Source organism: Oncorhynchus keta, chromosome 22 (assembly GCF_023373465.1).
Source record: "Oncorhynchus keta strain PuntledgeMale-10-30-2019 chromosome 22, Oket_V2, whole genome shotgun sequence".
Lineage (NCBI taxonomy): Eukaryota > Metazoa > Chordata > Actinopteri > Salmoniformes > Salmonidae > Oncorhynchus > Oncorhynchus keta.
The window spans coordinates 44,775,372-44,803,365 of record NC_068442.1 but is presented as its reverse complement, the minus strand read 5'-3'; the positions used below and the strand labels follow the sequence as shown (position 1 = coordinate 44,803,365).

The 27,994-nt window shown below is 44.8% G+C and overlaps 1 protein-coding gene and 1 long non-coding RNA gene across 8 annotated transcripts in view; one reads left to right on the top strand and one right to left on the bottom strand.

Moving 5' to 3' along the window:
• Positions 1-8,118, top strand: part of LOC118401554 (zinc finger CCCH domain-containing protein 13-like) — a 38,742-nt gene extending 30,624 nt beyond the window's left edge. The window contains exons 7-12 of one of the 2 annotated variants that reach the window (XM_052475323.1): positions 561-709; positions 996-1,040; positions 3,046-3,192; positions 3,516-3,595; positions 3,903-4,006; positions 4,233-8,118. In XM_052475323.1, the coding sequence (XP_052331283.1) occupies positions 561-709; positions 996-1,040; positions 3,046-3,192; positions 3,516-3,595; positions 3,903-4,006; positions 4,233-4,252 (545 nt within the window). In that variant the 3' untranslated portion in view covers positions 4,253-8,118. The remainder of the gene's footprint in view (positions 1-560; positions 710-995; positions 1,041-3,045; positions 3,193-3,515; positions 3,596-3,902; positions 4,007-4,232) is intronic. The other variant, XM_052475324.1, reaches the window with a different exon arrangement.
• A 5,030-nt stretch (positions 8,119-13,148) lies between these two features.
• LOC127910667 (uncharacterized) lies at positions 13,149-17,193 on the bottom strand. Of its 6 annotated transcripts, none has more exons than XR_008075712.1 (3): positions 14,320-17,193; positions 14,027-14,144; positions 13,149-13,853 (listed from the first exon to the last, which is right to left on the bottom strand). It is a non-coding gene; the product is annotated as an uncharacterized LOC127910667 (long non-coding RNA). The 6 variants fall into 6 exon arrangements; XR_008075710.1 differs by having other exon boundaries at positions 14,261-17,192; XR_008075709.1 differs by having other exon boundaries at positions 13,149-13,910; positions 13,970-14,144; positions 14,261-17,191.
• Between the last annotated feature and the right edge of the window lie 10,801 nt (positions 17,194-27,994).

Below are 27,994 nucleotides of genomic sequence, written 5' to 3'. Positions count from 1 at the left end.
ACAGTTGAATCAGGTGTGTGCGACAGAGCGCCCAGGTAGAAATATACTGCGTAGAACAGACATGATTCTAATATTGATCAGCTTCTATACATTAAATTTCTTTCTGTGATGTTTTTACCGTTGCACTCCAATTCTATTCCTCAAGGGCTTCTGTCGACATGCACTTTCATCCCTGTCTAGTCTACTCACCACAACTGATCAAGTACTGGCATGGATTTGCCATCAATTTGTCCACACTTACCTACTCTGACCATAAATCAGACATTGATTAAAATAGCAGTGATTTAAACCAGTAGACACTGCAGCCCTAGAAGAATCAGAGTTGTCTCATCCACTCTAGTCTGGTGTTTCCTGGTTCTGGGGTCCCACAAGCACGTCTTAGTTTGTTTTTAAATTCCTGATTCAAGTTAAAGGCTTGACGATTAGTTGAATCAGATGTGTAGTACTTGGGCAAAAATAAAGAAGTACGCTCTTTTGGGTCACCAGGGACAGCATTGGGAAACACTGTTCCAGACTAAAAACAGTTGTATTTACTCAGTTGTATGTGGCGCCCCCTGCAGGTCGTATCGTGCAAGGAGGACCAGGGGGTCGTGGAGCAGGGAATTACGGGCTGGGCGAGGTCACCCAGGGCATCACTAAGCTGGACCTGCGGGAGCAGGAGCTGCTGGACATGGAGGTGGCCCGGAAACTACAGGAGGAAGAGGTGAAGGTGAGAGAACTGGTCTTATAACGCAGTTATTAGGAGAATATAACACCCTTATTAAAACATCATAAAACCCTTGGACAACATGGTAGCTAAAACTCTGTCCCATCGTTTAGTTAACATACATAACATTCAGTAGACCTTTGTATTGTGCAGCTTCAGATGTCTGTGAGAAATGCTCTGTCTCAACAGTCACTTCCTATGTTATGTCATGATAGAGCCCAGGGAACAGAATGTTCTATGCTGAGGGAAAATATGACTCAATTGGTTCTTAATTATTTTTCGGTTCCAGGCAAGCAAGATGGATAAGCGTGCGGCCCAAGTGGCTCAGGATGAGGTGAGTGGAAGGCCGGCTGCTTCTCTGTCTGGAACAGTCGTCACTGACCGACTCGCTTTCTCACGCTCTTTCATTTTCTCTCACTCTCTTGCCCTGTCTCAAGTCTCAACTTTTGACACATCAACTTAAGCAAGGTACTGAGTGTAAAAGTTGTTTACCTTTGTTAAATAAATGATGTCCCTTGGTCCATTCATTCCTTTTGGTCAGTGTTAACCTGGGTAATCAAATCTCACCACATCATGGTTATATCCGTGTGTGGCGGGAGCCATATGAAGCAACACTGTGCCTGAAAGGGACAATCTCAGATTGGAGGAACAACATACCGCTACCCCGCCTCTTGTTTTAGTAAACAGCTGGAGAAATGGAGCCACTCTCAAATTCATTGGGGAAAAGTGTATGTGTTTGTACTGTAACTGTATAGTAAACGTGGTATTGGTGTTGTCAGGAGATGACCACGTTGTATTGGTGTTGCCACAAGACAGCCACGTTGTATTGGTGTTGCCAGGAGACGGCCACGTTGTATTGGTGTTGCCAGGAGACAGCCACGTTGTATCGGTGTTGCCAGGAGACGGCCACGTTGTATTGGTGTTGCCAGGAGACGGCCACGTTGTATCGGTGTTGCCAGGAGACGGCCACGTTGTATCGGTGTTGCCAGGAGACGGCCACGTTGTATCGGTGTTGCCAGGAGACGGCCACGTTGTATCGGTGTTGCCAGGAGACGGCCACGTTGTATCGGTGTTGCCAGGAGACGGCCACGTTGTATCGGTGTTGCCAGGAGACGGCCACGTTGTATCGGTGTTTCCAGGAGACGGCCACGTTGTATCGGTGTTTCCAGGAGACGGCCACGTTGTATCGGTGTTGCCAGGAGACGGCCACGTTGTATCGGTGTTGCCAGGAGACGGCCACGTTGTATCGGTGTTGCCAGGAGACGGCCACGTTGTATCGGTGTTGCCAGGAGACGGCCACGTTGTATCGGTGTTGCCAGGAGACGGCCACGTTGTATCGGTGTTGCCAGGAGACGGCCACGTTGTATCGGTGTTGCCAGGAGACGGCCACGTTGTATCGGTGTTGCCAGGAGACGGCCACGTTGTATCGGTGTTGCCAGGAGACGGCCACGTTGTATCGGTGTTGCCAGGAGACGGCCACGTTGTATCGGTGTTGCCAGGAGACGGCCACGTTGTATCGGTGTTGCCAGGAGACGGCCACGTTGTATCGGTGTTGCCAGGAGACGGCCACGTTGTATCGGTGTTGCCAGGAGACGGCCACGTTGTATCGGTGTTGCCAGGAGACGGCCACGTTGTATCGGTGTTGCCAGGAGACGGCCACGTTGTATCGGTGTTGCCAGGAGACGGCCACGTTGTATCGGTGTTGCCAGGAGACGGCCACGTTGTATCGGTGTTGCCAGGAGACGGCCACGTTGTATCGGTGTTGCCAGGAGATGGCCACGTTGTATTGGTGTTGCCAGGAGATGGCCACGTTGTATTGGTGTTGCCAGGAGATGGCCACGTTGTATTGGTGTTGCCAGGAGATAGCCACGTTGTATTGGTGTTGCCAGGAGATCGCCACGTTGTATTGGTGTTGCCAGGAGATCGCCACGTTGTATTGGTGTTGCCAGGAGATCGCCACGTTGTATTGGTGTTGCCAGGAGATCGCCACGTTGTATTGGTGTTGCCAGGAGATCGCCACGTTGTATTGGTGTTGCCAGGAGATCGCCACGTTGTATTGGTGTTGCCAGGAGACAGCCACGTTGTATTGGTGTTGCCAGGAGACAGCCACGTTGTATTGGTGTTGCCAGGAGACAGCCACGTTGTATTGGTGTTGCCAGGAGACAGCCACGTTGTATTGGTGTTGCCAGGAGACAGCCACGTTGTATTGGTGTTGCCAGGAGACCACCACGTTGTATTGGTGTTGCCAGGAGATAGCCACGTTGTATTGGTGTTGCCAGGAGACAGCCACGTTGTATTGGTGTTGCCAGGAGACAGCCACGTTGTATTGGTGTTGCCAGGAGATAGCCACGTTGTATTGGTGTTGCCAGGAGATAGCTCGGCTGCTGATGGAGCGTGAGAAGATGGAGTACAAGAAGTCCAGAGAGAAGGAGAAGCAGGGGATGAGGCCTGAAGAGAGGAGGAGGCCAGAAGGAGGAGACTACAAGGTAACTCTCTCTCCTTATTTTTCTGGATGAGATGACCTTAGGATATCATAACTACATGTATTCTGATCATCAAGATATGTGTTTCATACTGTAATGGCAGGCCCTCCAATGAATTAATTAGTTGATATGATCTGTTGTAGTTTTTTTTACATAGAAGTACTGTAGTAAGAACAGCACAGTTTACATTTGAGTCATTCAGCAGACGCTCTCATCCAAAGCAACCTACTGTTAGTGCAGGTTTATTGGCACAGTTTAAGGGGCATTTTTTTATCAACTTGTTGATAAGACCAGACTGAAGATGTCTGTCTATGTGTGTGTTCCAGCCAAGCTCAGAGGAGTTATTTCATCCCAGACTACGAGAGGAGGAATACCAGAAGCCCAGGAACCACCAAAAGCCTGCCAGGTGCTGGCCTCACTCTGTCATTAGCCTGCCAGGTGCTGGCCTCACTCTGTCATTAGCCTGCCAGGTGCTGGCCTCACTCTGTCATTAGCCTGCCAGGTGCTGGCCTCACTCTGTCATTAGCCTGCCAGGTGCTGGCCTCACTCTGTCATTAGCCTGCCAGGTGCTGGCCTCACTCTGTCATTAGCCTGCCAGGTGCTGGCCTCACTCTGTCATTAGCCTGCCATGAATAAACAACATGAATACACCCCGTGTTGCAACAATATTATGGCCTTAAAATAATATTTTCTCTCTCTCTGCCCTCTCACAGGCCTTCTCAACCTCCTCCCCATAACTATGAGAATGTGGAGTCCAGCTACTCAGGGAGCCACTATTCTTCCGGGTCTCCAGCGCGACCTGAGGCGTCTTACAAAGGTAAATTCAGCTATTTTTGTCGGGTTTAACTAGGGCCTCAACCTAAAACCCAAAGAATTTAGGTTGAACACTTCTCATACAGCAAATGTTCTATCCAGCATACCACATGGTTGGCACACACCAAATGTATTTCTTAGAGAGCTCCAACCATTCTAGCCAGTGGTTATATTATTCGGTATTAAAGATCAAGCTAATGCGTTCTCTCTCTCCTCGCTATATGTTCTAGGTGTCTATTACAGACAGTGACCGAGGCTTCCTGAACCATCCATCTGAGTTTTTTTTTTTTTTTTTTTTTTCATTGCTGTATTTTTAAAGCTCCCATCACTTTCTATTGGCCAAGAGCCTTGGAACAATGTACCTAGTCGTTGGCAGTGGGTTCGGGAAGGGTGTTGGTCAAGAGGGGCAGCTGAAACTCGCACGGTATCATTTGTTTTCTATTTTAATTGGCGCGACAACAAAGACAACTGAAAGGAGACACCTAGTGATATTCTATCTCCTGCTGGCTCTTAACTGTGGATGATGGTGACATATCTCCTGCTGGCTCTTAACTGTGGATGATGGTGACATACTATCTCCTGCTGGCTCTTAACTGTGGATGATGGTGACATACTATCTCCTGCTGGCTCTTAACAATGGATGATGATGTGGATGTGGAAGATGAAGATTTAAAAAAAGAGTGAAGTGTTCCTGTTTTGCTGTATTAGTCGTTTGCTGGTGTTTCTGTCCCTCCGTGGATCATGCTCGTCATGGTGGATCAGGCCTTTGCTGGATATATAACTGTGCAGTCTCTGTATCTATGGCTGTCTATGGGATGTGCTTGTCTTTGGAGCCAAAATGGTGGCCGCGTGGTTCTGTGCACTCCCAGGTTCCAGTTCTCCTGTCCTTGTATTGTGCTGCACATCAAGGCTGAACAACAACATGACCGACCCAGTCCAAAACTCTATTATATCAGGAGAATGGGTCTTTGTATTAACATCTTCCAGTCTGGAAGCGAATGGTGATCGTATGTGGACTGGTTGCTCTCTGCAAGCCTTCTACCTGTGTTCCCATGTCTTTCTAAGGGGCTGGTGTATATAGCTGCTGAGAATACGGACTTGGAGGTGAAGTGTTATAGGACACACTGCCATCATTGTGTTTTTACGTGCATACTTACTGAATGTGTTCTGTTCTCTTTGTGAAACTCTGACACACTCTTTGTTAGTCAACTAGAGCACAAGCCACCGCAAACCCCAATGAGTTGTTTTGTGGATTAACAAAACATGCTATTTTAAATATTAGCCCTAATATATTTGATTGGATGTGCCGTCAGTATTTGATTTTGTCTTATCTGCTTACAAACTGGCATTGGCAAATGCTTTCAGCGCTAATAGAAGTGGACCAGTAGGAATTGAATGCATGTACATTTCAGATCTGTGCCAAACATAACATTGTGCTTGTTTTGTCAGAGCTGTATTCACTAGGAACGGGACGAAACGGGGAGGGACCAACCTGAATTTGTCCAATAGAAACTCTTGTTTTTGTTGCAAAACATTTTCCATTGCGGTATGTTTTGCTACAGTGTACAAAAAGGAATATTCCCCAGGATGTGTTTTTCCTAACCGACAGTGTCCATTGATTGAATGGTTGACTCGTTGGTCGCCTGATAAAGTGCAAGTCACGTCTGAATGACTGTTTCTGCATTTTATTTACTTTTATATCATTTTATTTAATCTTATTTGGTATCACTCTTAAAGGGCCTTGTTTCCTGTACATTCCATTCCTCATGAAATGCCTTCACTCCCTCTGTCTCACACACACACCTCTCTAAGAGGGTTATCACTTCCTGTGCGTGTAACATGAGTAAACATTCCCAGGGTTAACAAAGTGGAGGGAAGTATCAGTCATCCACTGAATCAACAGAGCAAGTGAGAACATGATGTAATTCCACTCAATGGGACCTTTAGACTCAGACAGCTGGGTGATGGGGGTCAACTTCTCCCGCCAGCTGGGCGATGGGGGTCAACTTCTCCCGCCAGCTGGGTGATGGGGGTCAACTTCTCCCGCCAGCTGGGTGATGGGGGTCAACTTCTCCCGCCAGCTGGGTGATGGGGGTCAACTTCTCCCTCCAGCTGGGCGATGGGGGTCAACTTCTCCCGCCAGCTGGGTGATGGGGGTCAACTTCTCCCGCCAGCTGGGCGATGGGGGTCAACTTCTCCCGCCAGCTGGGCGATGGGGGTCAACTTCTCCCGCCAGCTGGGCGATGGGGGTCAACTTCTCCCGCCAGCTGGGTGATGGGGGTCAACTTCTCCCGCCAGCTGGGTGATGGGGGGTCAACTTCTCCCGCCAGCTGGGTGATGGGGGTCAACTTCTCCCGCCAGCTGGGTGATGGGGGTCAACTTCTCCCTCCAGCTGGGTGATGGGGGTCAACTTCTCCCGCCAGCTGGGTGATGGGGGTCAACTTCTCCCTCCAGCTGGGCGATGGGGGTCAACTTCTCCCGCCAGCTGGGCGATGGGGGTCAACTTCTCCCGCCAGCTGGGCGATGGGGGTCGACTTCTCCCTCCAGCTGGGCGATGGGGGTCGACTTCTCCCTCCAGCTGGGCGATGGGGGTCTACTTCTCCCGCCAGCTGGGCGATGGGGGTCGACTTCTCCCGCCAGCTGGGCGATGGGGGTCGACTTCTCCCGCCAGCTGGGCGATGGGGGTCGACTTCTCCCTCCAGCTGGGCGATGGGGTTCGACTTCTCCCTCCAGCTGGGCGATGGGGGTCGACTTCTCCCGCCAGCTGGGCGATGGGGGTCGACTTCTCCCTCCAGCTGGGCGATGGGGGTCGACTTCTCCCTCCAGCTGGGCGATGGGGGTCGACTTCTCCCTCCAGCTGGGCGATGGGGGTCGACTTCTCCCTCCAGCTGGGCGATGGGGGTCGACTGCTCCCTCCAGCTGGGCGATGGGGTTCGACTTCTCCCTCCAGCTGGGCGATGGGGGTCGACTGCTCCCTCCAGCTGGGCGATGGGGGTCGACTGCTCCCTCCAGCTGGGCGATGGGGGTCGACTGCTCCCTCCAGCTGGGCGATGGGGGTCGACTGCTCCCTCCAGCTGGGCGATGGGGGTCGACTGCTCCCTCCAGCTGGGCGATGGGGGTCGACTGCTCCATGGCCAGTTTCGTCTTTGTTGTTTTCCGTATTGAATGAGGGTGGTAATCGTGGCGATAGATTAAACACTTTTTGATTACCAGACTTCATACTTTAATAGGATCCACGCTATATCAAAGGGATGACAGGAGACTATATAGGGACTGTTTGAGAGAATACATCCCAAAATTGCACCATATTCCCTAATATATATATATATATATATTAGTGCACTACTTTTGAGCAAGGCCAATCGTGCTTTGGTTAAAAGTAGGAATTAGGGTGCCATTTGGGACGGAGACATACTGTACTGCCAATGGTCATGGTACCACCATGTTCATATCATGTATTATAGCCTAATTATTGTGTATTACATATAAAGAGTAATCCCACACAGTTTCCAGTTTGATCTAATGAAATGTTATGATTCCGTGGTATTTACATGTTTCCATTGAGTGATGTTCATCATCGTCTATGATGGTGTTTTTTGTTGTTGATATGCTTTGTCCAAGTTGGTAGCGTCTGCCTCAATACTTTTCTTTTGAGACTTCTTCTGTGCGTATCAAAGACATTCTAGATGTGTGAAATGTTCTGACTTGTTGGATGGATGGGATTTGTGCCATAGGGATGGTTTTTGTTTTTTTCAGGGACTTGTAGATAACGGGGAATCTCAGCTCCTTCTAGGGTAATGACGGTGAGGAGTATTGGTGTAGAACCGCCCAGAACTGAGATCTGTCTTTTTGTGGGATAATAGCACCATCTCGTGGACATATTGAATATCAAATGAAAAATGTACATTATCTGATCACACAGTGAGTGCATATTGGCGATTGCTGTGTAATGATTGTCCTATATGCTTTGACTGCAATCTGAACCGAAATCAAGTGTAATATTTTTGTTTTGCCATCCAGAGCCTGAATGCAATCTACAAATGAAATCATAAAAGTGACTGTTGACACTTACTGTGACTGTTTTGTATCATGAACTGAATAAACAGTTGACATTGACATTTGCATGTGTTTATTTACAATTATTTGTCTAACTTCAGGTTCTGTATCACATTTCTATCAAGACTATTGGAGATCAAAGTATGATGCAAGGCACGAGTGAATGGTTTATGAAAGGCCCAACTAGCCTAAATGTGTTGAAGAGCATGTGGTGCCGTTGGCTGTCCTGGAAAATTCAGACTCAGGAATTTGCTTACAGCATTTATTCTGCGAGTTACAGGTTTAGTTGGCAAACCATATTGCAAGTTGTTCAACAGCCCTGTATCCCTTTCCATTGGCAATGAAAGCACACGTATTAAGTATGTCAGTGTATAGTCAACCATACTCTACATCCCAATGTGCTGCCATTACTCAAAGCCTTTGAGGAAACCTCTTGCACTTAATATATCGCCGTACAGCTACTTAGTTATTTTGTAGTCATTAAACAATAGTCACTGTGACACTGTAGGAGTTCTAGATTTGTTGGGGTTCTAGATCAGCTTGACCATTTTGAATAATACACCCACTAAGCCATGCCTTCAATATCATTGCTCAGTGTGTCTTGCCTTTTGGAGTGAATTGTAGAGTTACCACCCATGACTGCATTTGTTTGTGATAGCGACATGGTTGTTGATTTTTGTTCATCTTCACTCCTGTGGCCTTTAACCAAGTGAGTTGCTAGGCAAATATTATAATTATACTCTTTATGACCATACATTACATATCTCATAAGGCCTTATATGAGGTCTAGTTTCACCCTCTTACAGTTGTCTGAAACTTGAGGTTTACAGGCCACATCAGGCCTGCAAGTAGGGTAGCAAAATTCCAGTAATTTTTCTCCAAATTACCAGATAAAGAAAATATATATATTCTGGTTTGATAATATTTAAGGAATTTTCCAACCAGGACTCCTGGAAAACCTGAAATTTACCAGAATTGTGCAACCCTTCCTGCAAGTCACATAGCGTATTCAGATCCCTTCACTTTTCCACATTTTATTACATTACAGTTTTATTCTAACATTGATTAAAAACATTGTCCTCATCAATCTACATACAAAAAAAATATGAACAGAAGTTATTTTTGTGCACATTTATTAAAAATAACATGAATATCTTATTTACATACAGTTCCAGTCAAAAGTTTGGACGCACCTACTCATTCAAGGGTTTTATATTATTTTTACTATGTTCTACATTGTCGAATATTAGTGAAGACATCAACACTATGAAATAACATGAAATCATGTAGAAACCAAAAATGTTTTAAACAAATCGAAATGTTTCATATTCTTCAAAGAAGCCACCCTTTGACTTGATGACAGCTTTGCACACTCTTGTCATTCTCTCAACTAGCTTCACCTGGAATGTTTTTCCAACAGTCTCGAAGGAGTTCCCACATATGCTGAGCACTTATTGTCTGCTTTTCCTTCCCTCTGTGGCCCAACTCATCCCAAACCATCTCAATTTGGTAGAGTTCGGATAATTGTGGAGGCCAAGTCATCTGATGCAGCACTCCATCACTCCTTCTTGGTCAAATAGGCCTTGCACAGACTGGAGGTGTGTTGGGTCATTGTCCTGTTGAAAAACAAATGATAGTCCCACTAAGCTCAAACTAGATGGGATGGCGTATCGCTGGTTAAGAGTGCCTTGAATTCTAAATAAGTCACTGACAGTGTCACAAGCAAAGCACCCCCACTCCATCACCCCTCCTCCATGCTTCACGGTGGGAACTACACATCCCTTCACCTACTCTGTCTCTCACAAAGACACAGCGGATTTCCACCAGTCCAATGTCCATTACTCGTGTTTCTTACCCCAAGTCTCTTCTTCTTATTGGTGTCCTTTAGTTGTGGTTCGCTTGCAATAATTCAACCATGAAGGCCTGATTTACAGTCTCCTCTGAATTTTTTTTTATTTTTTTATTTCACCTTTATTTAACCAGGTAGGCTAGTTGAGAACAAGTTCTCATTTGCAACTGCAACCTGGCCAAGATAAAGCATAGCAGTGTGAACAGACAACACAGAGTTACACATGGAGCAAACAATTAACAAGTCAATAACACAGTAGAAAAAAAGGGGAGTCTATATACATTGTGTGCAAAAGGCATGAGGAGGTAGGCGAATAATTACAATTTTGCAGATTAACACTGGGGTGATAAATGATCAGATGGTCATGTATAGGTAAAGATATTGGTGTGCAAAAGAGCAGAAAAGTACATAAATAAAAACAGTATGGGGATGAGGTAGGTGGAAATGGGTGGGCTATTTACCAATAGACTATCTACAGCTGCAGCGATCGGTAAGCTGCTCAGATAGCAGATGTTTGAAGTTGGTGAGGGAGATAAAAGTCTCCAACTTCAGCAATTTTTACAATTCGTTCCAGTCACAGGCAGCAGAGTACTGGAACGAAAGGCGGCCAAATGAGGTGTTTGCTTTAGGGATGATCAGTGAGATACACCTGCTGGAGCGCGTGCTACGGATGGGTGTTGCCATCGTGACCAGTGAACTGAGATAAGGCGGAGCTTTACCTAGCATGGACTTGTAGATGACCTGGAGCCAGTGGGTCTGGTGACGAATATGTAGCGAGGGCCAGCCGACTAGAGCATACAAGTCACAGTGGTGGGTGTTATATGGTGCTTTAGTGACAAAGCGGATGGCACTGTGATAAACTGCATCCAGTTTGCTGAGTAGAGTGTTGGAAGCCATTTTGTAGATGACATCGTCGAGGATCGGTAGGATAGTCAGTTTTACTAGGGTAAGTTTGGCGACGTGAGTGAAGGAGGCTTTGTTGCGGAATAGAAAGCCGACTCTTGATTTGATTTTCGATTGGAGATGTTTGATATGAGTCTGGAAGGAGAGTTTACAGTCTAGCCAGACACCTAGGTACTTATAGATGTCCACATTTTCAAGGTCGGAACCATCCAGGGTGGTGATGCTAGTCGGGCATGCGGGTGCAGGCAGCGATCGGTTGAAAAGCATGCATTTGGTTTTACTAGCTTTTAAGAGCAGTTGAAGGCCACGGAAGGAGTGTTGTATGGCATTGAAGCTCGTTTGGAGGTTAGATAGCACAGTATCCAAGGACGGGCCGGAAGTATATAGAATGGTGTCTACGTAAAGGTGGATCAGGGAATCGCCCGCAGCAAGAGCAACATCATTGATATATACAGAGAAAAGAGTCGGCCCGAGAATTGAACCCTGTGGCACCCCCATAGAGACTGCCAGAGGACCGGACAGCATGCCCTCCGATTTGACACACTGAACTCTGTCTGCAAAGTAATTGGTGAACCAGGCAAGGCAGTCATCCGAAAAACCGAGGCTACTGAGTCTGCCGATAAGAATATGGTGATTGACAGAGTCGAAAGCCTTGGCAAGGTCGATGAAGACGGCTGCACAGTACTGTCTTTTATCGATGGCGGTTATGATACCGTTTAGTACCTTGAGTTTGACTGAGGTGCACCCGTGACCGGCTCGGAAACCAGATTGCACAGCGGAGAAGGTACGGTGGGATTCGAGATGGTCAGTGACCTGTTTGTTGACTTGGCTTTCGAAGACCTTAGGCAGGGCAGGATGGATATAGGTCTGTAACAGTTTGGGTCCAGGGTGTCTCCCCCTTTGAAGAGGGGGATGACTGCGGCAGCTTTCCAATCCTTGGGATCTCAGACGATATGAAAGAGAGGTTGAACAGGCTGGTAATAGGGGTTGCGACAATGGCGGCGGATAGTTCCAGAAGTAGAGGGTCCAGATTGTCAAGCCCAGCTGATTTGTACGGGTCCAGGTTTTGCAACTCTTTCAGAACATCTGCTATCTGGATTTGGGTAAAGGAGAACCTGGAGAGGCTTGGGCGAGGAGCTGCGGGGGGGGAGCTGTTGGCCGAGGTTGGAGTAGCCAGGCGGAAGGCATGGCCAGCCGTTGAGAAATGCTTGTTGAAGTTTTCAATAATCATGGATTTATCGGTGGTGACCGTGTTACCTAGCCTCAGTGCAGTGGGCAGCTGGGAAGAGGTGCTCTTGTTCTCCATGGACTTCAGTGTCCCAGAACTTTTTGGAGTTGGAGCTACAGGATGCAAACTTCTGCCTGAAGAAGCTGGCCTTCGTTTCCTGACTGACTGCGTGTATTGGTTCCTGACTTCCCTGAACAGTTGCATATCGCGGGGACTATTCGATGCTATTGCAGTCCGCCACAGGATGTTTTTGTGCTGGTCGAGGGCAGTCAGGTCTGGAGTGAACCAAGGGCTGTATCTGTTCTTAGTTCTGCTTTTTCTGAACGGAGCATGCTTATCTAAAATGGTGAGGAAGTTACTTTTAAAGAATGACCAGGCATCCTCAACTGACGGGATGAGGTCAATGTCCTTCCAGGATACCCGGGCCAGGTCGATTAGAAAGGCCTGCTCACAGAAGTGTTTTAGGGAGAGTTTGACAGTGATGAGGGGTGGTCGTTTGACTGCGGCTCCGTAGCGGATACAGGCAATGAGGCAGTGATCGCTGAGATCCTGGTTGAAGACAGCGGAGGTGTATTTGGAGGGCCAGTTGGTCAGGATGACGTCTATGAGGGTGCCCTTGTTTACAGAGTTAGGGTTGTACCTGGTGGGTTCCTTGATGATTTGTGTGAGATTGATGGCATCTCGCTTAGATTGTAGGACTGCCGGGGTGTTAAGCATATCCCAGTTTAGGTCACCTAACAGAACAAACTCTGAAGCTAGATGGGGGGCGATCAATTCACAAATGGTGTCCAGGGCACAGCTGGGAGCTGAGGGGGGTCGGTAGCAGGCGGCAACAGTGAGAGACTTATTTCTGGAGAGAGTAATTTTCAAAATTAGTAGTTCGAACTGTTTGGGTATGGACCTGGAAAGTATGACATTACTTTGCAGGCTATCTCTGCAGTAGACTGCAACTCCTCCCCTTTGGCAGTTCTATCTTGACGGAAGATGTTATAGTTGGGTATGGAAATCTCTGAATTTTTGGTGGCCTTCCTGAGCCAGGATTCAGACACGGCAAGGACATCAGGGTTAGCAGAGTGTGCTAAAGCAGTGAGTAAAACAAACTTAGGAGGAGGCTTCTGATGTTGACATGCATGAAACCAAGGCTTTTTCGATCACAGAAGTCAACAAATGAGGGTGCCTGGGGACATGCAGGGCCTGGGTTTACCTCCACATCACCCGCGGAACAGAGAAGGAGTAGTATGAGGGTGCGGCTAAAGGCTATCAAAACTGGTCGCCTAGAGCGTTGGGGACAGAGAATAAGAGGAGCAGGTTTCTGGGCATGGTAGAATATATTCAGGGCATAATGCGCAGACAGGGGTATGGTGGGGTGCGGGTACAGCGGAGGTAAGCCCAGGCCCCGGGTGATGATGAGAGAGGTTGTATCTCTGGACATGCTGGTTGTAATGGGTGAGGTCACCGCATGTGTGGGAGGTGGGACAAAGGAGTTATCAGGGGTATGAAGAGTGGAACTAGGGGCTCCATTGTGAACTAAAACAATGATAACTAACCTAAAACAATAAGGCTTTTTAACTCAGTTCAACTTACTAGATGTCTTTTAGTCAATTAAAAGTCATTACTTTAAGACATGAAGGTCAGTCAATCCGGACAATTTCAAGAACTTATACATTTCTTCAAGTAATGTTATAATGTTACACTGAGAACTTTATGCTGCATTCCATCTTTAAGGTTCCTCTTGTCAGGGAAAAAGGTTGGTCTGGGTATTCCCACTTACCTGTATACAGGTATAACATCATTCTGGTGATGCCCTGGTTTTACCTGTAGAGAGAACATGTATACAGGAATAACATAATTCTGGTGATGCCCTGGTTTTACCTGTAGAGAGAGAGCATGTATACAGGTATAACATCATTCTGGTGATGCCCTGGTTTTACCTGTAGAGAGAACATGTATACAGGAATAACATAATTCTGGTGATGCCCTGGTTTTACCTGTAGAGAGAGAGCATGTATACAGGTATAACATCATTCTGGTGATGCCCTGGTTTTACCTGTAGAGAGAGAATATGTATACAGGTATAACATCATTCTGGTGATGCCCTGGTTTTACCTGTAGAGAGAACATGTATACAGGAATAACATAATTCTGGTGATGCCCTGGTTTTACCTGTAGAGAGAGAGCATGTATACAGGTATAACATCATTCTGGTGATGCCCTGGTTTTACCTGTAGAGAGAGAACATGTATACAGGTATAACATCATTCTGGTGATGCCCTGGTTTTACCTGTAGAGAGAGAACATGTATACAGGTATAACATCATTCTGGTGATGCCCTGGTTTTACCTGTAGAGAGAGAACATGTATACAGGTATAACATCATTCTGGTGATGCCCTGGTTTTACCTGTAGAGAGAACATGTATACAGGTATAACATCATTCTGGTGATGCCCTGGTTTTACCTGTAGAGAGAGAACATGTATACAGGTATAACATCATTCTGGTGATGCCCTGGTTTTACCTGTAGAGAGAGAACATGTATACAGGTATAACATCATTCTGGTGATGCCCTGGTTTTACCTGTAGAGAGAGAACATGTATACAGGTATAACATCATTCTGGTGATGCCCTGGTTTTACCTGTAGAGAGAGAACATGTATACAGGTATAACATCATTCTGGTGATGCCCTGGTTTTACCTGTAGAGAGAGAACATGTATACAGGTATAACATCATTCTGGTGATGCCCTGGTTTTACCTGTAGAGAGAGAACATGTATACAGGTATAACATCATTCTGGTGATGCCCTGGTTTTACCTGTAGAGAGAGAACATGTATACAGGTATAACATCATTCTGGTGATGCCCTGGTTTTACCTGTAGAGAGAGAACATGTATACAGGTATAACATCATTCTGGTGATGCCCTGGTTTTACCTGTAGAGAGAGAACATGTATACAGGTATAACATCATTCTGGTGATGCCCTGGTTTTACCTGTAGAGAGAGAACATGTATACAGGTATAACATCATTCTGGTGATGCCCTGGTTTTACCTGTAGAGAGAGAACATGTATACAGGTATAACATCATTCTGGTGATGCCCTGGTTTTACCTGTAGAGAGAGAACATGTATACAGGTATAACATCATTCTGGTGATGCCCTGGTTTTACCTGCAGCACAAACATGTCTCCTGCAAAAGGAGAGAATAAAAAAAGATGAAAGTGAGTCATGATGGGTTGCAGTCATCAGGGAAAGTACAATGTCCCATTTCGTCTAACTCTTCCCTGTGAATTAAAGTAGAAAGGAGGGTTTGGTGCTTCAGTAGAGCTGGTTTACCAACATACCTGACATTGTCATGGTTCGCTTGGATGTGGCAACACCACTGAAACTGCCCACAGTACACGACGTCATACAATGGTTCTATTCTCCTTTGAGACACATCACTGCCCCCTGCCTGTAACCATACGTATGAGTGGACAGATTAAGCCTCGTCCTGGACTAAGAAGCACTTTCAGTGGAGGATCTCCTTCGATCATGTTAGAAGTTTTTAAGGCTTTTTCTGTGACTAGAATCCTTCCCAATATCAGGCAAACTCTTCTCAGGTTATTCAAATATTCTTTCTCACGACTTAACCAGAGGCATTGACACCTGTTGACATACCTGCTACACACACTACCAGAAACAATGACTGAAATTCATCAGCGCATCTCAGGCAAGGTTTCTAGCTGTGTGGGAAACTTGTGACACTTGGAAAGGACCCTGTGAGAAGTAGGCCTCTGTTGTACATTGTTACAGTCCTCGAGGAGATTTGTGTCATTAATGCTTTGTCTTATCATTGTAGTTACAACTATTCAAATACAGCAATATGGTTCATTGCTCAAGTATTACCATATATCCACTACCGTTCAAAAGTTTGGGGTCAGCTTAGAAATGTTCTTGTTTTTGAAAGAAAAGCACATTTTCTAGGCACAGTTCCTCTGTCCAGTGTCTGTGTTCTTTTGCGCATCTTAATCTTTTATTTTTATTGGCCAGTCTAAGATATGGCTCTGTCTTTTCAACTCTGCCTAGAAAGCCAGCATCTCGGAGTCGCCTCCATTGTTGACGTTGAGACTGGTGTTTTGCGGGTACTATTTAATGAAGCTGCCAGTTGAGGACTTGTGAGGCATCTGTTTCTCAAACTAGAAACTCTAATGTACTTGTCCTCTTACTCAGTTGTGCACCGGGGCCTCCCACTCCTCTTTCTATTCTGGTTAGGGCCAGTTTGCGCTGTTCTGTGAAGGGAGTAGTACGAGATCTTCAGTTTCTTGGCAATTTCTCACATGGAATAGCCTTCATTTCTCAGATCAAGAATAGACTGATGAGTTTCAAAAGAAAGTGCTTTGTTTCTAGCCAATTTGAGCCTGTAATCGAACCCACAAATGCTGATGCTCCAGATACTCAACTAGTCTAAAGAAGGCCAGTTTTATTGGTTCTTTAATCATACAACAGTTTTCAGCTGTGCTAACATAATTGCAAAAGGGTTTTCAAATGATCAATTACCCTTTTAAAATGATCAACTTGGATTAGCTAACATAATGTGCCATTGGAACACAGGAGTGATGGTTGCTGATAATGGGCCTCTGTGCGCCTATGTAGACATTCCATTTAAAAAAACACAGTTTCCAGCTACAATAGTAATTTACAACATGAACAATGTCTACACTATATTTCTGATCAAGTTGATGTTATTTATTTTAATGGACAAAAGATGCGCTTTTCTTTCAAAAACAAGGACATTTCTAAGTGACCCCAAACTTTTGAACGGTAGTGTATGTAGTGTATATATAAAATCCTAAACAGTATCAAACCTAACCTTTTGCACTTCTATTGACAGCAAAAAGTTATTCTGTGTCATTATCAATGCACTGATTATACCAGTTACATACATGAAGGATTCTTGCCTGTGTTGAAGGCTACCTAGGTTGAAACATTTAGGCTATGTTATAAAAAAAAAAAATTGCCACCATTGCATCAGTCAGGTATGTTAGCCTACAAAACGTTTTCATTTACAGATAAACTGTGAATCAGAGTGATACACTTGGAATTACTATTACAACACTATGAATACACAGACGAGTGAATGAAAATCGTCAAGCATACAGCAATGAATATACTACTGACAGGTCAAGGTGTACATTGGCTAACTCACCTGTTTCGGTCTTTCGGCATCATAAAATGTTCCATGTAATAAACGTGTCATAATATATCAAGTAGAGCGTGAAGTAAACTTGAACTATGTAGATATCAATCGATCCTGAAGAGCAGTCACTCATGTCACACCTGATAATTGAAAGTAAATGCAGACGTCCTGAAATGAGAACATGCCGTGTTGAGACATGGAAAACTAGGAAAATACACACGCCCAGTTTTATCAGATCAACTTTCCGTGCACTCATTGGAGAGGACAGGACAACTCCTAAACAATTCACCCGAGACAGTGGTTTTACCGTTGATGGCAAACCCAAGAAATTACCTCTACCTAGTTCCTTTGCCACTCCAAATGTGCCGAACCCCTTTTAATTCATGCCATTTACATTTTTCTTGAGCTAATAAGCCTTGGGCACATATTCAGGAAAAACCGGTAGAGGTTGTCACAGGCAGAGAGGATTTCTTATTATCAGACTCAAGCAAGCAACTTCTGTAGTTAAACCAGCCTTTTGAATAGTGTTGACTTAAACTGTGTGAAATTACTTCATAGTAGCCAAAGGTTCTGCTATTTCCCCTAAAAATGTAATGGTTAGCAATTGACATTGTCACAGTGCATTATTTAACTTTTTCTACTGCACTGCAATGAACTGAAATTTGTCAATGTTTGTACATTTTTGCCTTAAAATTATAATAATTCATGGCTTATTTCTTCTGCAGACAGTATTTCAGTCCATGCAGTATTTTATAAAGTCGAAATTGGAGTTAAATTATGGAGTTAATTATTTGTTCAGTTGTTAATCAGAGATCAGAAGAGGGATACTAAAGGAGGGAAAGATTATGGAACAGGAGTAACATCTACCCCCTCCCTTATGGAATAGGAGTAACATCTACCCCTCCCTTATGGAATAGTAGTAACATCTACCCCTCCCTTATGGAACAGGAGTAACATCTACCCCTCCCTTATGGAATAGTAGTAACATCTACCCCCTCCCTTATGGAGCAGGAGTAACATCTACCCCTCCCTTATGGAATAGTAGTAACATCTACCCCTCCCTTATGGAGCAGGAGTACCATCTACCCCTCCCTTATGGAATAGTAGTAACATCTACCCCTCCCTTATGGAATAGTAGTAACATCTACCCCTCCCTTATGGAACAGGAGTAACATCTACCCCTCCCTTATGGAATAGTAGTAACATCTACCCCTCCCTTATGGAGCAGGAGTAACATCTACCCCTCCCTTATGGAACAGGAGTAACATCTACCCCCTCCCTTATGGAACAGGAGTAACATCTACCCCCTCCCTTATGGAGCAGGAGTAACATCTACCCCTCCCTTATGGAGCAGGAGTAACATCTACCCCTCCCTTATGGAGCAGGAGTAACATCAACCCCTCCCTTATGGAGCAGGAGTAACATCTACCCCTCCCTTATGGAACAGGAGTAACATCTCCCCCCTCCCTTATGGAGCAGGAGTAACATCTCACCCCTCCCTTATGGAGCAGGAGTAACATCTCACCCCTCCCTTATGGAGCAGGAGTAACATCTCACCCCTCCCTTATGGAGCAGGAATAGGAGTAACATCTACCCCTCCCTTATGGAATAGGAGTAACATCTACACATCTCACCCCTCCATTATGGAACAGGAGTAACCTCCCTTATGGAGCAGGAGTAACATCTCCCCCCTCCCTTATGGAGCAGGAGTAACATCTACCCCTCCCTTATGGAACAGGAGTAACATCTACCCCTCCCTTATGGAATAGGAGTAACATCTACCCCTCCCTTATGGAACAGGAGTAACATCTACCCCTCCCTTATGGAGCAGGAGTAACATCTACCCCTCCCTTATGGAGCAGGAGTAACATCTACCCCTCCCTTATGGAGCAGGAGTAACATCTACCCCTCCCTTATGGAGCAGGAGTAACATCTACCCCTCCCTTATGGAGCAGGAGTAACATCTACCCCTCCCTTATGGAACAGGAGTAACATCTACCCCTCCCTTATGGAACAGGAGTAACATCTACCCCTCCCTTATGGAATAGGAGTAACATCTCCCCCTCCCTTATGGAACAGGAGTAACATCTCCCCCTCCCTTATGGAACAGGAGTAACATCTCCCCCTCCCTTATGGAACAGGAGTAACATCTACCCCTCCCTTATGGAGCCTCCCCCTCCCTTATGGAGCAGGAGTAACATCTACCCCTCCCTTATGGAACAGGAGTAACATCTCCCCCTCCCTTATGGAATAGGAGTAACATCTCCCCTCCCTTATGGAACAGGGAACAGTAACATCTCCCCCTCCCTTATGGAGTAGGAGTTAAATCTCCCCCTCCCTTATGGAGCAGGAGTAACATCTACCCCTCCCTTATGGAGCAGGAGTAACATCTACCCCTCCTTTATGGATTAGGAGTAACATCTACCCCTCCCTTATGGAATAGGAACAGGAGTAACATCTCCCCTCCCTTATGGAACAGGAGTAACATCTCCCCCTCCCTTATGGAACAGGAGTAACATCTCCCCAGGAGTAACATCTACCCCTTATGGAACAGGAGTAACATCTACCCCTCCCTTATGGAACAGGAGTAACATCTACCCCTCCCTTATGGAGCAGGAGTAACATCTACCCCTCCCTTATGGAACAGGAGTAACATCTCCCCCTCCCTTATGGAACAGGAGTAACATCTCCCCCTCCCTTATGGAACAGGAGTAACATCTCCCCCTCCCTTATGGAACAGGAGTAACATCTACCCCTCCCTTATGGAATAGGAGTTAAATCTCCCCCTCCCTTATGGAGCAGGAGTAACATCTACCCCTCCCTTATGGAGCAGGAGTAACATCTCCCCCCTCCCTTATGGAGCAGGAGTAACATCACACCCCTCCCATCTCACCCCTCACCCCTCCCTTATGGAGCAGGTTTTGCTGCTCTTGTGTTTTGGTGACAGTGGGTTTGGGTTTTCGCTGTCCGGTATCTTGGTAACAGTGGGTTTGGGTTTTCGCTGTCCGGTATCTTGGTAACAGTGGGTTTGGGTTTTCGCTGTCCGGTATTTTGGTAACAGTGGGTTTGGGTTTTCGCTGTCCGGTATTTTGGTAACAGTGGGTTTGGGTTTTCGCTGTCCGGTATCTTGGTAACAGTGGGTTTGGGTTTTTGTCCAGTATGATGAATTTATTTATTTCCAAATTATGGTGGAAAATAAGTATTTGCTCACCTACAAACAAGCAAGATTTCTGGCTCTTACAGACCTGTAACAACTTTTTTAAGAGGCTCCTCTGTCCTCCACTCGTTACATGTATTAATGACACCTGTTTGAACTTGTTATCAGTATAAAAGACACCTGTCCACAACCCCAAACAGTCACACTCCAAACTCCACTATGGCCAAGACCAAAGAGCTGTCAAAGGACACCAGAAACAAAATTGTAGACCTGCATCAGGCTGGGAAGACTGAATCTGCAATAGGTACGCAGCTTGGTTTGAAGAAATCAACTGTGGGAGCAATTATTAGGAAATGGAAGACATACAAGACCACTGATAATCTCCCTCGATCTGGGGCTCCACGCAAGATTTCACCCCGTGGGGTCAAAATGATCACAAGAACGGTGAGCAAAAATCCCAGAACCACACGGGGGGACCTAGTGAATGACCTGCAGAGAGCTGGGACCAAAGTAACAAAGCCTACCATCAGTAACACACTACTCCGCCAGGGACTCAAATCCTGCAGTGCCAGACGTGTCCCCCTGCTTAAGCCAGTACATGTCCAGGCCCATCTGAAGTTTGCTAGGGAGCATTTTGTTGATCCAGAAGAAGATTGGGAGAATGTCATATGGTCAGATGAAACCAAAATATAACTTTTTTGGTAAAAACTCAACTCGTCATGTTTGGAGGACAAAGAATGCTGAGTTGCATCCAAAGAACACCATACCTACTGTGAAGCATGGGGGTGGAAACATCATGCTTTGGGGCTGTTTTTCTGCAAAGGTACCAGGACGACTGATACGTGTAAAGGAAATAATGAAAACCTCCTTCCATCAGCAAGGGCATTGAAGATGAAACGTGGCTGGCTCTTTCAGCATGACAATGATCCCAAACACACCACCGGGGCAACGAAGGAGTGGATTCGTAAGAAGCATTTCAAGGTCCTGGAGTGGCCTAGCCAGTCTCCAGATGTCAACCCCATAGAAAATCTTTGGAGGGAGTTGAAAGTCCGTGTTGCCCTGCAACAGCCCCAAAATATCACTGCTCGAGAGGAGATCTGCATGGAGGAATGGGCCAAAATACCAGCAACAGTGTGTGAAAACCTTGTGAAGACTTACAGAAAACGTTTGACCTCTGTCATTGCCAACAAAGGGTATATAACAGTATTGAGACAAACTTTTGTTATTGACCAAATACTTATTTTCCACCATAATTTGCAAATAAATTCATTAAAAATCAATGTGATTTTTTTCTAATTTTGTCTGTCATAGTTGAAGTGTACCTATGATGAAAATTACAGGCCTCTCTCATCTTTTTAAGTGGGAGAACTTGCACAATTGGTGGCAGACTAAATACTTTTTTGCCCCACTGTAGATGTTTTTTTTGCAGTTACTGGTGGCTATATTGATGTTTTTTGTGGTTACAGACACTATATATATGTTTGAGGTTACATGTGGCTATATAGATGTTTTTTGCGACTTCAGATGTCTATATAGATGGTGGATTCGGAAACATGCACTGCTCAAAAAAATAAAGGGAACACTTAAACAACACAATGTAACTGTCAATCACACTTCTGTGAAATCAAACTGTCCACTTATGAAGCAACACTGATTGACAATACATTTCACATGCTGTTGTGCAAATGGAATAGACAACAGGTGGAAATTATAGGCAATTAGCAAGACACCCCCAATAAAGGAGTGGTTCTGCAGGTGGTGACCACAGACCACTTCTCAGTTCCTATGCTTCCTGGCTGATGATTTGGTCACTTTTGAATGCTGGCGGTGCTTTCACTCTAGTGGAAGAATGAGACGGAGTCTACAACCCACACAAGTGGCTCAGGTAGTGCAGCTCATCCAGGATGGCACATCAATGCGAGCTGTGGCAAGAAGGTTTGCTGTCTCTGTCAGCGTAGTGTCCAGAGCATGGAGGCGCTACCAGGAGACAGGACAGTACATCAGGAGACGTGGAGGAGGCCGTAGGAGGACAACAACCCGGCACCAGGACCGCTAACCTCCGCCTTTGTGCATCCTCCAGCATGACCGGTTTGGCGGTGGGTCAGTCATGGTGTGGGGTGGCATTTCTTTGGGGGGGCCACACAGCCCTCCATGTGCTTGCCAGAGGTAGCCTGACTGCCATTAGGTACCGAGATGGGATCCTCTGACCATATGCTGGTGCGGTTGGCCCTGGGTTCCTCCTAATGCAAGACAATGCTCGACCTCATGTGGCTGGAGTGTGTCAGCAGTTCCTGCAAGAGGAAGGCACCGTTCCCCAGACCTGAATCCAATTGAGCACATCTGGGACATCATGTCTCGCTCCATCCACCAATGCCACGTTGCACCACAGACTGTCTAGGAGTTGGCGGATGCTTTAGTCCAGGTCTGGGAGGAGATCCGCCACCTCATCAGGTGCATGCCCGTTGTTGGGAGATCATACAGGCACGTGGAGGCCACACACACTACTGAGCCTCATTTTGACTTGTTTTAAGGACATTACATCAAAGTTGGTGTGTGGTTTTCCACTAATTTTGAGTGTGACTCCAAATCCAGACCTCCATGGGTTGATAAATTTGATTTCCATTGATCATTTTTCTGTGATTTTGTTGTCAGCACATTCAACTATGTAAAGAAAAAATGTATTTAATAAGAATATTTCATTCATTCAGATCTAGGATGTGTTATTTTAGTGTTCCCTTAATTTTTTTGAGCAGTGTATTAACCTGTATAGTGATTTAATCTGCATCAGCACCCTGTTGAATGCTGTTATGTGGGTAGAGCGAGAGCGAGAGAAAGCAGGCATTCACATCATGTTAATAAAAAATAGGCAGCGGACCGTTTGGCCCAGGGCACTGTGCTCTTTGAGCTGTGTGCTGTGCCTGATGCAGGAATGACATCGGACTGGTTTGAGAGCAGCAGTCCAGAGGCCTGTGCTAAGAATGAGTCGCCTCCAATAAATGCCAGAGCAGTCCTCCGCTTGTGTTCAATTACATCTCTGCTATAGGCCTCAGCCTAAAATGTTTTGTTTTACTGCATTATGAGTGTTACTTCCTGTACGTAATGTAGTTAGGTAACTTTGGTGAAGAGAATGTATTAATGTTGTCTGTATATGCAGATAGGGTACATAAAACAAAACATTAAGTTTGAATGAAAAGAGTTGTATTGCAAAGAAACTGTACAAATTAGTTTATTGTATAGTTAATGTACATGTAGGTCTACATCATTATACTGTACATTGTAAATGCATGTGGTAGCAACTTACTATGCAACTTACTATATAACCTATTAAGTGTGACCAAATTATGACATTTTAGTAGACACTCTTATCCAGAGCGACTTACAGGAGCAATTGGAGTTAAGTGCTTTGCTCAAGGGCATATCAACAGATTTTTTTTCAACTAATCGGCTTGGGGATTCAAACCAGCGACCTTTCGGTTACTGGCCCAATATATATATATATATATTTTTAATACCCCTTTTTCTCGTCAATTTCGTGGTGTCCAATTGTTGTAGTAGATACTATCTTGTCTCATTACTACAACTCTCAAACAAGCTCGGGAGAGACGAAGGTTGAAAGTCATGCATCCTCCGATACACAACCCAACCAGACACATTGCTTCTTAACACAGCGCGCATCCAACCCGGAAGACAGCCGCACCAATGTGTCGCCACAGGAGTCGCTGATGCGCGATGAGACAAGGACATCCCTACCGACCAAGCCCTCCCTAACCCGGACGACGCTAGGCCAATTGTGGGTCGCCCCATGGACCTCCCGGTCGCGGCCGGTTACGACAGAGCCTGGGCGCGAACCCAGAGTCTCTGATGGCACAGCGCCCTTAACCACTGCGCCACCCGGGAGGCCCTGGCCCAACACTCTTAACCACTAGGCTACCTGCTGCTCCATGTTCCTTTCCCAAGAGCGACATTATTCTGTGAGATTATTTGTGTGTACTTTCTGGTCCCCCCCCCAAAGAAATGCTGTTTAAATATCCTAAGTATGATTTAACTGATCAAATACGTTCTAGATCTATGTCAAAGTTCAGTAAGTAATAGGAAAATGAATAGTGTTTGGAGATAAAGAGAAAGGGATAATGCTACATTTGTTATTAGGAAGTGATCATGATATTTCAGGGAATAACTGAGGTCAGTATGTGAGATGCTCTAGTTCACAGATCTGACTGCCACCTGTCACTTGTCTTGTAGATCTGTTACTTAGATTGTCCACTAGATGGCAATCTTATCCTAGAATGACAAAGGAAAGTTAAGCAACAAGGCCCGAAGAGGTGTGGTACATGGCCAATATACCACGGCTAAGGGCTCTCCTTACGCACGACCAATACGGAGTGCCTAGACACAGCCCTTAGCTGTGGTATATTGGCCATATATCACAAACCCCTGAGGAGCCTTACTGCTATTATAAACTAGTTACCAAAGTCATTAGGGCAGTAAAACTAAACGTTTTGTCATACCCATGGTATACAGTCTGATATACCACAGCTGTCAGCCAATCAGAATTCAGGGCTCAAACCACCCAGTTTATAATACCAGATATACTCTACACTACACACAGTGCTGCTCCACAGGTATGTACATATAACAATTAGCTGGCTGGTTTAACTTAATGTGTCTGTTTTACCTAGTATGACCTTCGCCGACATTCAGTGAGTAGCCTTGCATTGATTGATTGCAGGGTTACCTCCTCAAACCTGTGACAGCATACAAATGACAAGATAAGAAATGGGAGGCCTGTTTTAGTTGTTGTGGTTGTTAACCTATTGCATTTTTGAGGATACTGTACATTCTATCCAGTGACTATACAGCAGGCCTGGGTTCAAATTCTATTTTAAATATTTTAAATACTTTGAACATTTGATGTAGCCTGCCTTGAGTGCCAGATAGGCATGATCTGCACTTTTGGGACTATTCTATTGCTCAATCAATCACAGATAAAGTATTTGAAATTATTTCAAATAGGATTTGAACCCATTAGTGTTGAGCGATTAAACCAATATATATATATATATATATATATATATATTTTTTTACCAACTAGACCTAATTGACCAACATTGGTTCAATGATTTATTTATTTATTGAATCCATTGCGGTCTGAGACAGTGAGATGAGACAGTTGCTTCGTGGGGTATCTCTACCTGAAAATACATGATCTAAGACTGATAGTTGGCATTCAGCAGTCATAAAAGTATGCCTTATTTACCTTGAAGAACTTCTGAAATAGTGATGTCAGACAGCATCTCTAATTTACTTTAATTGTGACCCACCTGTGATAATGTGCAGCTCAATATCTGTAACACATAAATACAGGTCCTAAGTGTGATCTAATCAGGATTGTTTGTTAATTAGCCTACTAAACCTCATTTCCAGTAATCAGAACTGGGTGGACCAGCATAGTGCCCCTCCTCCACCTTCTTGCTTTTGTGTGATTCCTACAAGCTTTAGCTACAGCTCATCACCTTGAATGTAAATGGTGTCTCTATGTCAGAGTGGGACTGTATTGTGATTATGAATACAACTGCTCAAGGGACAATAATTCTGCTCTAATTATCCATTGTCATATTCTGAACATGACGCGGACCCCCGGACACATCATGATGAGGATGCTGGCCTATATTTCAGTGGAAATCACTATGGACTTGGGCCAAACAATGGAGTATCTAATTTCCCCATGCTACTGGGGCCACTGTGTTCTTGGGGACCTTCAATGCTGCAGAAATGTTTTTTGTAGCCTTCCCCAGATCTGTGCCTCGACACAATTCCTTTTGACCTCATGACTTGGTTTTTGCTCTGACATGCACTGTCAACTGTGGGATCTTATATAGACAGGTGTGTGCCTTTCCAAATCATGTCCAATCATTTGAATTTACCACAGGTGGACTCTAATCATGTTGTAGAAATACCTCAAGGATGATCAACGGAAACAGGATGCACCTAAGGTCAATTTCGAGTCTCATAGCAAAGAGTATGAATACTTATTTACACAAGATACTTCCTGAGTTTTTTTTTTATCTCCTAGATTTAGGACTGACAAACCTTGTTTATTATGCTTTTTCTTTTACTGTAGTTTTTTTGCAATTTATAAATGTGTTACTCAATATGGTTATATGGGCTTTAGTAGTAAAGGCCAAAATCTATATTTTTTCAAATGTTTATATTTTTTTGGGATACCTAATGAGGTCCTAAAATTCCAAATCAAATAGCTAAATGATCCATAGTATGACCATCTTAAAACAATTCCATGTGTCAGCTTAGCACCACCTCGCCTCCCCCAACGGCTTATAAATAATACATAGTACAGTGTAAATTACAGTACAACATACATAAAATGGCTTTGTCTCTTCACAGTCCCCTTTGTGCAGTAAGGTATTCTTTTATACATTTTTTAATATGGTTTTATTTCTAGCTTGAGTTACCTGCACTGGCAGAGTTCCATGTAGTCACGGCTCTATTTAATACTGTGTGTTTCCCAGCCTCCGTTCTGGACCTGGGGACTGTGAAGAGACCTCCGGTTGTACCTTCGAGTGTCCGAACTGTGTGCCAACTGCTTGAATAAGTAGTTCGATACCTTCAACACATCAATACCTCGCACAAAGACCAATAGTGATACAGTCAATCTCTCCTCAACTTTGAACCAGGAGAGATTGACATCCTGTTACTGACACATTCCCTCCGTGTACATCTAAGTGAAATACATGCTGCTTTGTTCTGGACCAACTGCAATTTACCTTTGTTCATCTTTGCCGCACTTGACCAAACAGCTGGGCAGTATTCCAAGTACGACAAAACTAGGGCCTGTAGAACCTGTCTGGTCGACTGAGATGTCAAGAAGGCAGAGCAACGCCCTGTCACGGACAGATCTGTTCCCATTTTAACAACCATTGAGCCGATATGTTTTGACCATGACAGCTTGCTTTCTAGGGTTACACTCGGCAATGAAGTCTCCTTAACCTGTTGACAGGGTAGGGTTCCCTTTTGGGAACGACCCCTACCACGTTCAGCTGGAACGGTGGCGCATGGAATGCAAAAATATTCTTAGAAATATTTAACCTCCACACATTAACAAATCCAATAGCTCAAATGAAAGATAAACACCTTGTTCATCCAGACAGCAAGTCAGATTTCTAAAAAGTTTTACGGCGAAAACATAGCACATATTTATGTCAAACCACCACCAAAGACACAGCTAATTTGAATAGCCAAGTTGAACAAAATATGCAATCAACAAACGCAGGATTCAAAGAAAAATAATTCACTAACCTTTTGAAAATCTTCATCAGATGACAGTAATAGGACATGTTACACAGTACATTTATGTTTTTTTCAATAATATGCTATTTATATCCATACATCTCTGTTTACAATGACGCAATGTTCAAAAAATGTTACTCAAATGTCCGGAGAAATGATGATAGCTCCGGCAGATAACGTCAGACAACAAGCAATACACATCATAAACTTTGACTAAATATACATGTTCTACATATAGATAGAAAGATACACTTCTTCTTAATGCAACCGCTGTGTTACATTTATTTTTAACGTTACAGAATTCGTTCACTAGGCTATAAT